This window comes from Mustela lutreola, chromosome 5, assembly GCF_030435805.1.
Source record: "Mustela lutreola isolate mMusLut2 chromosome 5, mMusLut2.pri, whole genome shotgun sequence".
Lineage (NCBI taxonomy): Eukaryota > Metazoa > Chordata > Mammalia > Carnivora > Mustelidae > Mustela > Mustela lutreola.
This window is the reverse complement of record NC_081294.1, coordinates 13,447,319-13,463,081: the sequence shown is the minus strand read 5'-3', so window position 1 is coordinate 13,463,081 and position 15,763 is coordinate 13,447,319. Positions and strand designations below refer to the sequence as shown.

The 15,763-nt window shown below is 45.3% G+C and overlaps 1 protein-coding gene across 2 annotated transcripts in view; it reads left to right on the top strand.

Moving 5' to 3' along the window:
• Positions 1-15,763, top strand: part of MYO10 (myosin X) — a 211,098-nt gene that overhangs the window by 136,135 nt on the left and 59,200 nt on the right. For both annotated transcript variants that reach the window (XM_059173683.1, XM_059173682.1), the window contains exon 19: positions 2,822-2,902. In XM_059173683.1, coding sequence (XP_059029666.1) covers positions 2,822-2,902 — 81 coding nt within the window. The remainder of the gene's footprint in view (positions 1-2,821; positions 2,903-15,763) is intronic.

Sequence of the window (15,763 nt, the reverse complement as noted above, 5' to 3'; positions counted from 1 at the left end):
TACACTTTTTCTGAGTCACATGAAAACGTGTAGACTTTTTTTTTGTCTTGTTAAAAACAAATAACTACTTATTCTAAGTGGAAGGAATGATGGGCCATGTGGGATCGCTTTGATTTGTATTTAAAGGCGCCGATGAATATAGAGCATATTTCTTTCTGTGTTTGGATTTTTGTACTTTTCCCAGATATGTTGACAGTATTGCAGTTAGGAGTAAGGACCAAGTGACCGCATATTTAAATAAGATCAGTGTCAGTTACCTTGTGCAGAGACCCAGAATTCAGAGAAAATAAGGACCGTTCGTTTTGCATTTTAAATACTTGGCCATTTGGGGGGCACCTTGGGTTGCCCAGTGGGTTAAGTGGGTTAAGCGTCTGCCTTCAGCTCCGGTCATGATCTCAGGGTCCTGGGATCAAGCCCTGCATTGGGCTCTCTGCTCAGCAGGGAGCCTGCTTCCCCCTCTCTCTCTGCCTGCCTCTCTGCCTACTTGTGATCTCTCTCTTTCTGTCAAATAAAGAAGTAGGATCTTTATAAATAAATAAATAAATAATAAATATTTGGCCATTTTAGAAAGTTTAGAGATAGAGCATACAAAGACCATTTTCTAAACTTAATTGTTCTGTTTCAGCCCCAAGTAACAGATCCCAACATGAAGAGAAATGGAGGCATGTCAGTCTATAGACATTTATTAAATCTGCCTTCAAAGGGTCTTTCATTTAGTTCTTCAGAGCGGGATGGCTCTGGTGGGGTTCTGCATGAGGTCTGACCTATAGGGCAGCTGGCCATGAGCCGGGGACATACCAGTGTTGCTGACTGTGCTGGATTGTGTGATATGACGGGCGGGTTCGACCCAGGTAGGTTATAATAAAAAAGAGCTGCCCCTTGTAGTGTATGTATTATGTGCCAGTCCCTGGGCTAATTGCTTCCTGCACGCGGTCTTGTTCGTTTCTCCTGCAATCTTTTCAGTGCGTAGTGTGGTCCCCATTTCACAGATGAGGAAACTGAGGTTTAGAGAGATGGAAACCCCTTCAGTCCCTCTGAGGACTGAAACTAGGATCTGAGCCGAACCTGTCTGACTCTATAACCTAGACTCTTCACCTTCCGGTGGAATTGTGACATTACCTTCCTCCAGGGCAGCATTGCCTGGAGTTGCCTTGGAAGGCTTCGTGGTTATCCAGTCATATTGCTCTGGGAATCAAGGCAATGGCAGAGAGTGGGCAGGCCTTCTGGGTCGAGAGACCAGGCGGGAGAAAGGGGTCCTGAGACAGGAGCATTGAGTCCTGTCCCTGGAAAACTATGACTAGAGGGGACCAGCTGACAGGAAGTTCGTATGGAGTTAAACCGATACCAGAAGCCATGAAGGGCCATGTGTGCGACGCCATTTTGTCATCTGTGAGAAATCCTAAAGCTCTGGAAGCAGAGAAGTAGCACCTCAGTGTAGTGCTGTAGAGATCCAGTGTTATCCGCAAGATCATGAGAAGAAAAAAGAGCCAGAAATGGAGGGAAGACCAGTGGTTTAAAAGAGACCAAAAGAGGGGCGCCTGGGTGGCTCAGTGGTTAGGCCTCTGCCTTCAGCTCGGGTCATGATCTCAGGGTTCTAGGATCGAGCCCCACATCAGGCTCTCTGCTCAGCAGGAAGCCTGCTTCCCCCTCTCTCTCGGCCTGCCTCTCTGCCTACTTGTGATCTCTGTAAAATAAATAAATAAAATCTTAAAAAAAAGAAAAAGAAAAAAAAAAGAGACCGAAAGACCCGTCAGCTGCAACATGAGAACTTCATTTACATTCTGATTTAAAGAAGCATTTTTTTTAAAAATTTATTCATTCGAGAGAGACCAAGTGCAGGGAGAGGAGCAGGAGGAGAGGCTCCTCAAGCAGACTCTGGGCCGAGCACGGATCCTCACACAGGACTCGATCTCACGACCCTGAGATCATGACCTGAACTGAAACCCAGGGTCGGACGCTTAACCAGCTGAGCCACCCAGGGGCCCCAGAGAACAGACCATTTAAAAATTATGAAATTTGAGATACTTGAAGATATAATATGAAATTGGAGACAGTTGCTGCTTTTAAAATTGGTATTAAGGAATTCCTGTTAAAGCTTTTTAGGATGATGATAACAGTGGTTACATACGTGTTTGACAGTGTGTAGCCTTTGATAACACATCCTGATACTTGCGTGATGACCTAACGTGCTGTCTGGGATTTGCTTCCTGTGAGAGGTGGGCATAGTACGTACGCAGACGAGGAAACCAGATGGGCCAGGAACTGAAGCCGGTGGGGAGTGCTTATTACAAGCTGTGTCTGCTTTGGGAAATGTTAAAAATTCTTCACAACCACCACAGCAAAAAAATCTTAAAAAAAAAAAAAAAAAAGGCAGTATTACAGAACACTGATCTGCCTGGTGATTTGAGGGTAAGAGTTGAGAGATGGTGGAACTCTGGTAGAGACGGTCATTTTGATGGAAATAATGAATTAGGAGAAAAAGAACTCTGAGGGGAGAGAACAGGTTTTCTGTATGCAACATTGAAATAGCCTAGGGTTGCTTTTTTCCTGGTTAACACGATGTTTTTATTTTTGTTTCTAATGATACTATTTCAAGGAAGTGACAAATGAGCTTTGTATACTGTGAAATCATGTCTACCAATTGTAGGATCTTGGCTTTATTTTATATTATAATGACAATGTTAAAAATAAAAATTCTTACTAATCCTATGGTTGATACTGGTTTTTATTCCTGTTTCTGATCGTTGCCTAAAATGATGAGAAATCGAAAGAATGGCATAGTAAGAGACTAAGTCAACATATACTTTTTCCTTTCTACTAGGACTCTCTGCATTCCTTAATGGCGACGCTAAGCTCCTCTAATCCTTTCTTTGTTCGCTGTATCAAGCCAAACACACAGAAGGTAAGATTTACAGCAGTGCTAGACTGGGTCTGGGTCTTTAAAGACACCGCCTCCTGGGGCACTTTCTCTAAAGTCCTTTCATCATTGATGGTTCGAAGTGTTACTATAACATTATTATAATCTAACATTAAATGGAAAAATTCCCTTCGTCTTTTGGGCCTGTTTGTCTGCTTCTGAAGGATGCGATTATGCTTGAGAGAAATCTGGTTTAAAAGGAAATGTTGTGAAGCTTTCACAAATTTTTTTTTTTTTTTTTTTTTTTTTTTTTTTTTTTTTGAGGATTTGGTTGAAATTTTGGGGAAGGCTTCTATCTGGAAGAGATAGTTGGTGTAGGTTTTGTGGTTGATTTCTTTTTTCATGTTGCTTTCTTGTTAAACACGATGAAGAGTCTGTATTCTAAGTAGCAGCGCTGATTTTGAAGGACCCTAACCCAGTGGTCAGGCCTAATTTGAGAACTCCTGAAAGGCTGCCATGGTCAGTTTTCATGGGTAAGCTCTGTGAGGTCAGCTTTTTAATGCCATAGCCTGATTAGAAACAATATGAGTGTTATGAGAAGCTACCTAAACAAAGAAAACTTAATATTCAATGGCTGTAGCTGCTGAATCCATGACTAAATGGGTACCCCACCCTAAGATGTTGTTAAAAAGTGGAAATGATCTTGATTTGGGAAATATCAGCTCTTAGTAACCCCCCAAATAGAGAAATCACCCTCCCTTCCACAAGACAGAAAGGTCATTGGTCCCTCATGTTGAAAAAAACAGCGCTATTCTCATAAGGCTTGAGCAAAGGAAGCTGACCTGAGCTGTTCTCTCGCGAGACTTATGTTGCATTCTGATGACTTTGCTGATGCTAGATCTTTTTATCATGTTTACCAGTTGCCTGTGACTTTAATATTAGTGATTCCTCATTTATGGTTTAAAAATGTTTCTTAGAACCACAAAATTGAACGCTCTGTCTTCTAGGAAGGGAAAAGTAGATGCTTTCTTTCACCAAGTTTGCTAGCTAACTCTGTTAAGTCTGCTAGCTTGCTATGAGCTGCGATGGTGGGGAATTTGGTATTTGTATGGTGCAATGCGGCTGAGGTGGGTCCTATGTGGAAGATCTGTGCCTCTGCTCTGGTAGCTTAAAAGAGTAGCTCGTCTTTCCATTGCTAATTTATATCCCGATGTCTTTGATAATCACAAACATGGCAGCATGCACAATAGGTAGTTTGGGGACCCAGTGTAGGAAATTACTAGTCAAGACATAATAATATACCATGTCAGTGTCAGCTGGTTTATATTTTCCCTTTAAAACCTCAGTGAACAGTATTTACAATACAAATGGACTTCACGCTTTGGGTCTATACTCATAAGAAATGTTTGACCCATTCCTCTTCCTCTCTTTACAGCAGTGTTAATAATACCATAGTTCATCCTTCAAGTGTGCCATTTTTTCCCAAAGTTTAAGGGCCTGGGTGTTGGGCTGCATTTTACAACTTTTGGCAAGCCATAGTTTAATTGGGGCTCTTTTCTCGTCTTAGGGATATATCATGCAGGTTATAGGGTTTGGTGTCTTAGATTCAGGGAAATGGGGACTCGCCAAACCAGCACTACTATAAGGATAGAAATTTTAATTTGAGAAACTCGGTGTCTCCCGTATTTGATTTCTTTCTTGGATGACATGAAATTTTTCCTTTAAAGTGTAATCGCTTTTGAAATTAGGCCTGCTTGAAAACCCTTCAGCAGGCAGAGTGTTGAAGAAATTACCTCTTTTTGATGTTTATTTTTTCTGGCTGGGATTCGGCTGTGCCTAATTGCTTTGGTTTTTGCATTTAAAGAAATGAGCCAGCCCAACCTCCTATTTCCTCTGTACTGCTTACAGTCTCTCTGTCAGCTCACCCGTGGCAGACGCTAATTAATGCTCACCAAGAGATGGGCCGTAGGAGACTCCGGAAAACCATGTTGGTACCATTTTAAACACAACCAGAAAGTAAAGGCTCAGACATGTGAACCGACTTGTCTGAGGCTCAAGATGTAGGTGTGATTTGAAGTGTGAAGATACTAATTAGAATATGGAAATAGTTAATTATGACTTGCTTAGCATTCCTTTGGTTCCATTGAAAATATCAGATGTTACTGGTGATGATGGTCTATGAAATGTGTGTAAACAACCCTCCTTTGGAGGTTATTATGAGTTTTCTTTGGTCCAAAGATTGGTGCTTCTAAAATTTCACGAGGAAAATCTTACCTGCCATCTCCCCATAGGTGGGAAATATATATTTCTGGAGCAAAGGGATGATATTGTCGCTTCCTGCCTCATACCCTTTACCAGTCATTTGTACATCAGGGAACCTTGAAAGGATGTATTCAAGCTTACATGTATGTGGGTATATTGTGGATCATTCAGGAACATGGGTCATGGGTTTGGGCAGATTCTGGAGGGTTTATTTTTGAAAATTCTGTGACCAGAGGGATGAAAACAGTGGCTTTAAAGTCTGTGGCCTAAGGAAGTGTGGCCTTAGAGAAAGTGGAGGAACTGCTTTGTGCTTTTAGGAACAGGTCCAGCATATCCAAGACTCCGGTGGTAGCTTTGCGAGTGTGAGCACACTGCCTAGTGGGTCCTGAGCTTGTAGGACAGACAGGCTGCCTCCCTTCCTTGACAAGTGTGAGGGTTGGAGTGGGTGCTTGGGCCTAAAGCTTCTGGAAATCCTTTGTGGGAAATATTACAGGTTTTTTGTTTTTTGGGATATTTGTGTTTTGCTGGGATTTTTGGTTTTGCTTTGAAAAGCAAGTGCAAGCAGGGAGATATAACTGAAATGCTAGAACATTATGTCAATTCAGCTCTGATAATTGTAGACTTTTTTTTTTTTTTTAGGAACAACAGGTAGCTAACCTTAGGTGTTGTATAAAGGATATTCCAGTAGCGTTGAGAAGTTCTGGTGCTAAGTTAGGAGGCGAATTTTAAAAAGCCTACTTCTTACTACAATGGAATATTACTCAGCCATGAAAAAGGAATGAAATCTTGCCATTTGCAAAGACATAAATGGAGCTAGAAGGTATTACATTAAATGAAATAAGTCAGAGAAAGACAAATACCATATGATTTCACTCATATGTGAAATTTAAGAAACAAAACAAACAAGCAAAGGGAAAAAAAGAGAGGCAAACCACGAAACGGGCTCCTGGCTATGAAGAACAGACTGACGGTCACCAGAGGGGAGGAGACGAGGGGATGGGGAGTAAGGAGTTTACTTGTGGTGAGCACCAGGGATATATTGTTGCATCACTATGTTGTGTACCTGAAACCATTCTTACCCTGTGTGTTAACTATGCTGGCATTAAAGTAAAAACTTAAAAAACAAAAAACAAACAAACAAAAAGCCTCCCTCTGCATCGGGGCTTGTGTGCAGTTAATTCTAGTTAATTCTTTGCCTGACACGGCACTACAGGCTGTCATCTTCCGGTCGGCTTAGAATTTTGGAGTTTACAAAGGGCGGACTTCTCCATTAGACAATATTTTAGAGGGCACTGTAGCCGGTTAGCTTCATTCTGCTGTGATTTGTTGGCCAGTGCTAGCTTCTGGCTCAAAGTGCCCCAACCAACACCAAGAGGTTTTTCTCACAAAGGAAACCTGCTTTGCTTCTGCAGAATTTCTCCCCAAGGGTGTCCTGTGGCCTGTGATCTCTCCCTTCTGTACCCGCCTGGTGTTTTAGCAAATGAGTTCCAGTCCCAAAAGTCTGTCATTAACATTCCTCAGAGGAGCCCTGAGGAAGTGCAGGACAGAATTAAAGAAGGGAGCGGACTGATAACTATCAGCAAAGCCTTTGGGGGCTGTGAGGCCTGGGCTGTGAGGCCCTGGCTGTCGCCAGTTCCCAGCCTTGAATGTGGGGAAGGCGAGGCTGTCCTCACCTGCCAGCACGTGCCCAGCGGACACTCTTCACGGTGCCTTCTGGAGGTCTGATGGGAGGCGCGCTCGGGTTCCTGGGGGAGTCATCCTCCATTCCTGTAACATCTTCTTCACCCTTTGAAGCCAGCAGAACAGTGTCCTCAAAGATTCTGTCAGCCTCCAGAAAGGCAGGACTTGGGTCCCCTGAATCAGCCCCGGGCCGAGGGCTGCTGGAGGACGGCTTCTGGCGGAGGTGGTTGCTGGGAGGGTGGTTTCTCTAAGGGAAGAGTGAGGAGTGGGGTGTGCCGAGGGGAGGCCCCAGAGAAGGGAAGCGGTGAGGTCTGTGAGGGGCGCTGCGGTCATAGTTGCTGGAAATTGGAATATCAGGCGGAGGACAGGGCTGGGATGGGGTTAGCCCATCGTGGTGGCCTTGTCGTGGAGCCCCTTCTGTGAGCCCTCAGCAGGGACCTATCAGCCTTCTCACGTGCTGGTCTTTGAGGACTTGAGAGGATGTTCGCGCTTTGCACTTAAATGAATCCTGATGACCTGTATCCCTCCCTGCCTGTCGTGGTGCCACTGTTCGTATCGGACAGGAGCCCTCACTTGCACGATACCCACGACAGGCTGCCGGCACACAGGAAGTGAGGGCGCCATGCAGACATCATGAAAACCTAAACCTTCTATTTCCAGAGGCCCCGTGATGCCATGGATGGATTGATAAACTCAGCACATTCAGTCCTGGGGACTAATATTTGTGTGATCCAGGTGCTGCCTGCCACTTGTTTTCTTGTTTTTTGTTTTTGGGTTTTTGTGGGGGGGTGGGGCTTGAACTCAGGACCCTGAGATCAAGAGTCATCTGCTCTACAGACTGAACCAGCCAGGCAATCCCTTCTCCCCATCCTTTTTTTCTCTTTAAACAAAGACCAAACATTTCTTTAAAAAATTCTGATGATTGGGGCGCCTGGGTGGCTCAGTGGGTTAAAACCTCTGCCTTCTGCTCAGGTCATGATCCCAGGGTCCTGGGATGGAGCCCCACATCATCAGACTCTCTGCTCAGCAGGGAGCCTGCTTCCTCCTCTCTCTCTGCCAGCTTGTGATCTCTGTCTGTCAAATAATAAGTGAGATCTTTAAAAAAAAAAAAAAAAAAAGTTCTGATGATCATGTGGCTTATTTCCTACCTTGAATTTTTGCTCTGTTCTTCCTAAATCTTTTTCTCTTTCATTTTATTCTTCCTACTTGTCCTTAGCCTAACTGATCTTAATTGCCGCAACTTTTTGTTTTTAGTCATGGTTCTCTCTACCCTAATCCTATGTTCTGAATAAAGTGTTCCCGAAAGAAGGAAGATCTTAACCAGGTACAGCTTTGTAGGACGTACCTTCCTGTCTTTGCTGCCTAGCTCAGTGTCCAGGCCACTGTCTGTGCTCAGGAGATGGTGAATTGCATTGCTGATCCACGCACATTTTGAGCTTAGTCATAGTATAGGAGTGCTTAACTTGACCGAGATAGAGACTTAACTTGCTACTTTTTTTTTTTTTTTTTAAAGATTTTTATCTTTACTAACCTCCGCACCCAGTGTGGGGCTCTGACTTACAAGAGCCGGTACCCCACAGACTGAGCCAGCCCGGCACCTGTGGACTTGCTAACTTTGAATCCTGACCGCTACAGGTTTCATTCTAGTTAATTTCTATGAGGCGCGTTATTTGCTTCTGGATCCTCTGACTGATGTAGGTGGAAGTCGCCCTGGAGATATTCCAGGAGGTCGGGATTGGGGCGATATCTTCAATATGATTCAGCCTTTCAAACATCAGCACACGATGCTGGACTATCGCAGGGCTCTTGTGGGCAATTGGTTTGGGAGAGTTTTGCTCGCCTGAATATACAGTCTGTGCTTGTCTCGTGTTCACGTTTTTACTGTTCTTCTGTGGGTGGCTGTTTGCCCAGGACCGTGTTTACTAGGGCCCCTCCTGTGCCCCGCCCCAGCTGCTCTCCCTCTGTGCACTCCCGGGGTTGCCTGCAGCACAGGGTCATTCGTTGGTACCCTACGCCAAGGTCACGGGTGGTTGTGCTCCGCTCCCGCCAGATCCAGGGCATGAGGTCACTCCGTCCTCACAGATTCCAAGCCCGGTTTAGGCTGGATCACAGGAGAAGCTTCCTAAGACTCTTGCCACCCCTTTTCCTTTTTGGGTTCAGTTTTAAATCACCTATCTTTGGCAGATTGTCATAATTGCTCCTGTGTGTGTGTGTGTTTGTTTTTTGGTTGGTTGGTTGGTTGGTTAAATTTTCTTTACTCCTTGACACTGTTATGGGATGACACTTATTTTAATTTTTAAAAATGGACTTTGTCTTTTATTTCTTTAGAAGTAATCTCTACATCCAATATGGGGCTTGAATGCATGACCCCCGAGATCAAGAGTGGTATGCTCTCCCAGCTGAGCCAGCCAGGTGCCCCTCAAATTGACTTTATATTTTTAGAAAATTTAAACTTACAGAGAATTTGAGCATAGAGCATGGAGTTTCCATATCACTCTCGGTCCCACTTACACACACACACACACACACACACACACACACAGAGTTTTCCCTCACGTTAACCTTCTACATGACTTTGTCACATTTATTACAATTAATGAACCAGTATTCTAAGGTCCAAAATGAACATTAAAGCTAACTGTATTGTAAGGCTCTGAGTTTTGACATGCACAGGGTCAGGAAGAGTCAGAATGCCCAGTATTCCCAGTCTATTCCCAATGCCACGAACGTTTTCTCAGGTAATAGTTCCCAAGAATAGGATTGTTCCTGATTGGCCAAAAGACAAAGCACTGAGAATTAGGTCTCTGTTGTGCAGGGTAAAATGCAAAGGATACTGTTCTCTGTGGAAGAAACCTGCAAAAACCACCCGAGAAAACCGGGGAGATGCTCTTTCTCCAGGGAACAGGAGGGAGGTAGGACATCTTAGAGCTCCCTCTCCATCATCAGCCCCTTTGACTCCTCTCGGCTGGTCTTACAGCCTTTGGAGATGGTTCTGTGTCCGCCACATACTTCCTGGAAAACGCGCCCTGGCATCGAGGAACCTTCCAGAATTCTTCCTGTCTTTCTGATTGCCCCACGTGTTACCTGCTCTCCTGTAACTAGAGCACCCATGGCTAACATCTTTGACTTTTGAGAGCATCCCCTACAGATGCCTCATAAAAAAGCAGCCTTACCTCTTCAGGACATTTTAGTAAAGGAAGCATTAAAGCAACCATTCTTTGCCCTGAACAAAACAATCCCCTTACACCCCTCCGGGGTCACTCGAATCCTGTTTACCATGTTGTCATGGCAACCATTCATTGGCGCTATGCAAAGTCTGGGATAATAGGCACAAGTGAAGCTCTGCTCCTGTAAAGAGTGTTGTTCTCAGGGTCGACTTTCCAAGGTCACCACTAAATTGCTCGATTTTGTCTCGTGGCTTTTTCTTTTTCAGTAATAGGCCCTCTTTGAAAATTGGGGGGAGGGGGACTTCAAGTGTCTTCACATGTCTGTTGGGGCAGGGGAGGTGGTCAGTTCGCGCCTGCAGTTAAAACCGTCTCCAGCAACTGCTACCCCGCCAGCCTCCCCGGGCTGGCCTTCCTTTCAGTAGAATCGGGAATGAATTAAGCAGGCAGAGCCCAAGACGCGGCATAAAAGCCTGGGAACAGCAGCGAGCTGAAGAAAGCCCGTTTTTGTGTCCCGGACTGCTCAAGATGCAGCCATTTACAGTGGACAGACACTGAAGGGACACGAGGAACCCAAGGTAGGAGTCTTTCTCTTTTTTGAGCTGCTTAAGAGTTTCACGGGCCCGGGAACGATCACGGTGGGGTAAGATTCGGTGGGGAAGTATTTTAAGCCTAGGAGAAACCGGCTTTCCTATCTCTCTGAGCATCAGAAAGGTTTAATTTCTAAACAGGCAATAAGTGTTGATTTGGATTGTCCTCAGGAGTTCAAGCTGCAAACACTTTGTCCGCACAAGGGACGTTATCTGAGCAGGCATCGATAACGGGGTATGTTCCTGGTAGTGAGTTTGCTTTCTATAGGAAAGCTCGTTTTTAATGAGGTTAGAAGGGGACGTCGCTGGCAGTGGTTTCTTTTGTTTGAATGGGTCATCGCGAGGCATTTCACTTTAAAAGTACACACTACAGACCTGTAGCTTTTCCTTGCCCTGTACTTCGGGTGAACGTTGTAAGGAACTTTGCCCGAGAAGAAGCCTTTCTTTTTCAATTGTATTGTAAACCGGTTTGTACACAAACGTGGGGATGGAGCGGGGTCTGGAGTCTCCTGGTCCTGTTGACTGTCTTATGCTGATTCGGCACAAGCACACTGGAGCCGGGATTTCACTGTCTGCCTAGAAACACCTGATGAGGCGCTGTTTATTGAGATTCTCTTAGTTGCCCCAAAGTGTCCCCAAAGAAAGAGCGTAAGGAAGAGTGACTGAAATGCTGATCTCTGCCTCCACTGGGCTCCAATGCGTTCAGTTAATTTCCATTCATTTGCTAAAAGCGCCTTTTAAGGGAGCAAGTTTTAAATGTGAAGGTGGTCTTTCATATGAAATTGACTTACATTTAAAAGAAGCGAATAATAATGCGGCTGACCGCTACTTAGCCAAATCTGCTTTCAGGGAAATAACTTTTCCAGTGCCGGGTGAAAACCCTGTGTGTGAGGTTTCACCATCAGGTGTAACAATCTTATCAGCCATGAATCTGACATAGAATTAATGACCACTGTGAGGGAAAGTGGATTGTTAGGCACCAATGGGAAAAGTACCACCGACTTCTGCCTCTCTCACACTGAGTTTCCGTACCCACATCTCAGTACGGAGATCCCCAGGTTCAGAATCCCACTGCCTCGCAGGCTGGCTTGAGTGACAAAAAACACTCCCTCCCCTGTTAAAGGATACTTTTCGGGAAGACTCTGATTACAGAGATCTGTGGGTTCTGCCCTGCTGGCTCCCGACCTGGGAGGTACCAAACTGCGGGCATGGGGTAGCATTTTCCCTTGTGCTCACTGCCATACAGTCACTCAGCCTCCCAGCTGTGCATTTCAACTTTGGCTGTTCCTCCTGAACTTCTGGAAATAGCCACCCATCAGAAGAACAGCCCCAGTCTGACATTTGAGCCACTCCCAGTCTCAGACTGTCTCTGTGTTTTATGCAAACTGTGGGGTGATTGATTGATTGATTGGGGGGTGGCTAACTTAAATGGCCTTGCGTTGGCATTTTCACAGGCAGCCCCCTTAATGTGTGATTTCTGTGAGTGACTCTGTTCTAAAAAGCTACAACTGCCCACCCAGCAACTTTACAGAGAGCCGGTTCCCAAAGCAGTGATCCCCCTGGGTGACTCTGGAGCAAAGGGCCTGGGTTGTAGTGGTGCTCGGGCTCAGAGACTAAGTAAGCCTCGCTGGGTCTCCTCACAGCCATGGAGGAGGCTCTCTGCCCCTCCTAGTGTCTTCAGCATTTTGCTGTGTTGATCTTTGACTCTGGGGTGTCCCCCTGGTCCTGCCTCAGGCTGGCTCTTTCCCTGATACACAGACATGCTACAACCCAGTAACAATAATAAAAGCACCACCACAGTTGGTAACTGGGTTTTGCCTCCACCCCTCTTCCATATATAAAGGCAGTACTTACTGATTATAAAATAATTGGAAAATGGGGAAAATACAAATTTAAACTCTTTACATTTTATTTAGAGGCTGCTCTTAATTTTATAACTTTTAGTAGCTTACTGTATCTTAACAACATTCCTGTGCTTTTTTGCACAGCTATACTTTCAAGTAGGTTCTATTACTATTCTATTACTGGACTATTCCCTTATTATAAACAATGATCCTGTATTATTCATGTGTATTTATACCTGAGCACATTCAAGATTGTCTTATAAAGGTAATTCATCACAACATGCACATTGGCCATCCCCACAGCCCTGCTGTTCATTAAGGCCAAGAGCGAACAGGAAGAATATTTTGCAACAGGTGTAAAAATGGATTTACGGCCTTAAAAAGGAGCTCTTGGAAGTCAGGAAGAAAATAACAAATGTGTTGGCAGAAAAATGAGTAAAACACATGAATGAGAAATTCACCAAAGGTGATATAGAAATGGGAAATAACCTGGACATCTTGGGGGGGTATAATCAAAGAAATCTGACTTAAAAATAGATAGTTTTGCCTGGGTGAAGACTGAACGAGTTTCTTGGTTTTGTTTGCTTTTTAATACCCCTCCCAGGGCGGTCGTGGGAGAAACTCCTATTCAAGTACACGGGGAGTTGAAGTTGAGGCAGCTTTTCTAAAGAACGGGCTCCTCCTGTTGTCTTGACGGAATGTTTTCTTGCCTCTCCCGGGACTATAGGCCGTCCGTTTTTCTCCATGCTTGTCAGCGGTTCCTTCTCTCTGGGTTCTGTCTCCTCGCTCACACTTCTTTGGATTAAATATATGTAAATATTGTAATGTTTAATAGATATATCCATAAAAGGGAGGAGAGTTGGGAGTGACTAGGGCATGCTCCCGCCCGAGCAGTATTTTTACTGCTGAACATTTCCACGGAGAGTCCATGCCCATTTTCTTCTTTCTCATGCTGCGCCGTCAAAGCTGCCCTTGCCTGCCTTCGGAGGAAAGCTCCCAGGTAGTTCTCCCTGCCCCGCCCTCCTCATCCCCTACCCTCACCCCCCCCCCCCCCAAGGCCTGTGACCTCGCCAGCCACCCCGCCTTCCTGGCACCTGTCTGACTGGGCCTCCTCCCCTCCCCCTTGCTCTTGACCGGTTCCCCGAGCTGGAGGCACAGCCTTGGGTTCTGCCTTCCTCCTCACCTGGCCGCTCCGCTCCCGCAGAAATGCTCGCTGCTCCCCGCCGGCTCTCAGCGAGGTGAGTACCTCTGCACTGTACTTTCCCAGCCCCAAACCCTCCTCTTAAGCTTTGGCCTCCTTGGCTGATGTTGTAACGTTATAACCCACTTGTTATCCCCCTCCCCCCCGGGGTCTCTAAATTTCTCATTCTGGTCTGGTCTGCCTCCCCTGCATCGCCTTTCAAATTGGAACGTGCTCAGAATTTCACGTTACCTTCCACCTCCTTGCTTACGGGTTTTTCTTAGTGATCGGGTTCTAGCAGATTATCGCAGTGTTGGCGCTGTTGGCATTTTGAACGGGGTGATCCTTTGCTGGGGGTTCCCGTAGGACTGCTGCAACAGTAGCCTTCTCCCCATTAGATGCCGGTAACAGCCCCCATGGGTCTCTAGACATTTCCAAACCTCCCCCAGCAGGCAGTGTTGCCCTGCTTGGCCACAAGTGGGTTATGGTGTCAGTGCTGATCATCTCTTGGTTTTAATCCTATTTTTCCTTTGCTCTCAGTAAAAGTGGCATCTATGTACAGCTTAATTTTTATTACCCCAATTGTTCGGGCTTTGAACCTTGAGTTTTACTGTTGAATAGAGGGTGAAAAGAGAAAATGGCTTATCGTTTAACATTTTTCCAGATGTACTGAGTCACTTGTTAACCTGTTTTGTTTCCTAGTAAGTGAGACTAGAAAATTTGAAAGTGGGGGGGGGGTGCCCTTAATATCAGTGTGTCTTGCAGGATTACGTAATTGTTCTGTGCTACTACCCACTTTCTCAGATGAATGGGTGGCCTAGTTTCAGCCACTCTGAAAGGATAAAACAGCTCATTAAAGTGTGCCAGATGCTTCATTTGTCACTGTTTCACTTAAAAGGGAATACTGTTTAGCTTTGGAATTATACTGGGTTACACTCAAAATTGGCCTTTATGAAAGGCAAGACAAGTGTCCCTGTTAAAAATATTGCAGCGTCCCCCACCTTAACCCCCTCCACGGTTATAAGGCTATATTGAAACCTTTACCACCAAACGAATGTTTTAGAAACTGTTAAGTAAAGCTTTTTAAAAAGTCTCTTTAGATACACAAGAAAATGAAGTTTGGAGATGCGTCCTCAAGTGGGGTAACAGACTTCTGCTTTTCAGCCAGACAGAGTTTAAAGGATAAGGGTTTGGATATGAAATCCGTTTAACATACCTGGATACTGTTTCCGCTGGCACAGTTTAATTAAGGTTATTGCAATACAGAAGTAGAGGACTGAAACAAATTTTGGAAGTCCAATTCCACAAGATTGTAAGGGCCGAGAGTAAAGCATCATTAGTATGTTCATTGCGGCTTGAGAAATTGCAGAAAGAAAATTCTCCCGGCTTCTTTTCCTCTCCTTCGCTGCTTTTCAGGGTCCGTTTGCTTTAGTACTAACTCTGAAACAGTGGCCTATATATTTGATTCATTGATGTCATTACATCAATTCCAGTCAAGTTTGGACTGTTGACTTTTTATCGGACCCACTTGCAGATCTTAGGGTTTTTTTCTCCCAGGTGCCATGTAAATTAGGGAACTGAGGTCCTTTGTGAAGCTGGGAGGCCAGTTTGGACCTTGTTGTGACGTCCTCTGCTTTGTATTTCTAGTATTCTAACACACCTGTCAGTCCTCCAAGCCGGGTATCAGAGGTGCAAAAAGGTACCAAAAAATCTGTAAAACACGATGTACCTGACCATCTCTTAAAGCAGTCATTGTCCATAGCCTGGTGGCATGGGCAGATGGGCCACTTCTCCTTGGGAGCGCCTGCTGTCTGAGGCTGAGCCGGGGCTGGTTTACACACACCTGGGGCTCTGCAGGGTCCGCGGAGTGAAAGCCTTTCCCTTCTCATGCTCGATTAGAAAAAATGAACCACCACACAATCGTCTCTTGTTCTCCATGACTCACCTTGCCCACTCCCAGCACATCCACGCTCCTTGTTACAACCTGTTGACGTAGCTCTGTGATTGAGAAGGTGGTTTTGAGCTATTGGAAGGGCCTTTTGCCACTGGCCTGGGTGCACGGGCTTTCGTTCTCTGTTCTGGACACTTGGGGTGACCAGTTTCACACACAGATCGTCCTCTGCCCGGTGCTGGGAGGACTGTAAGCCACAAAGGGAGGCACTGCTGTGGGACATAAAGGGATAGAC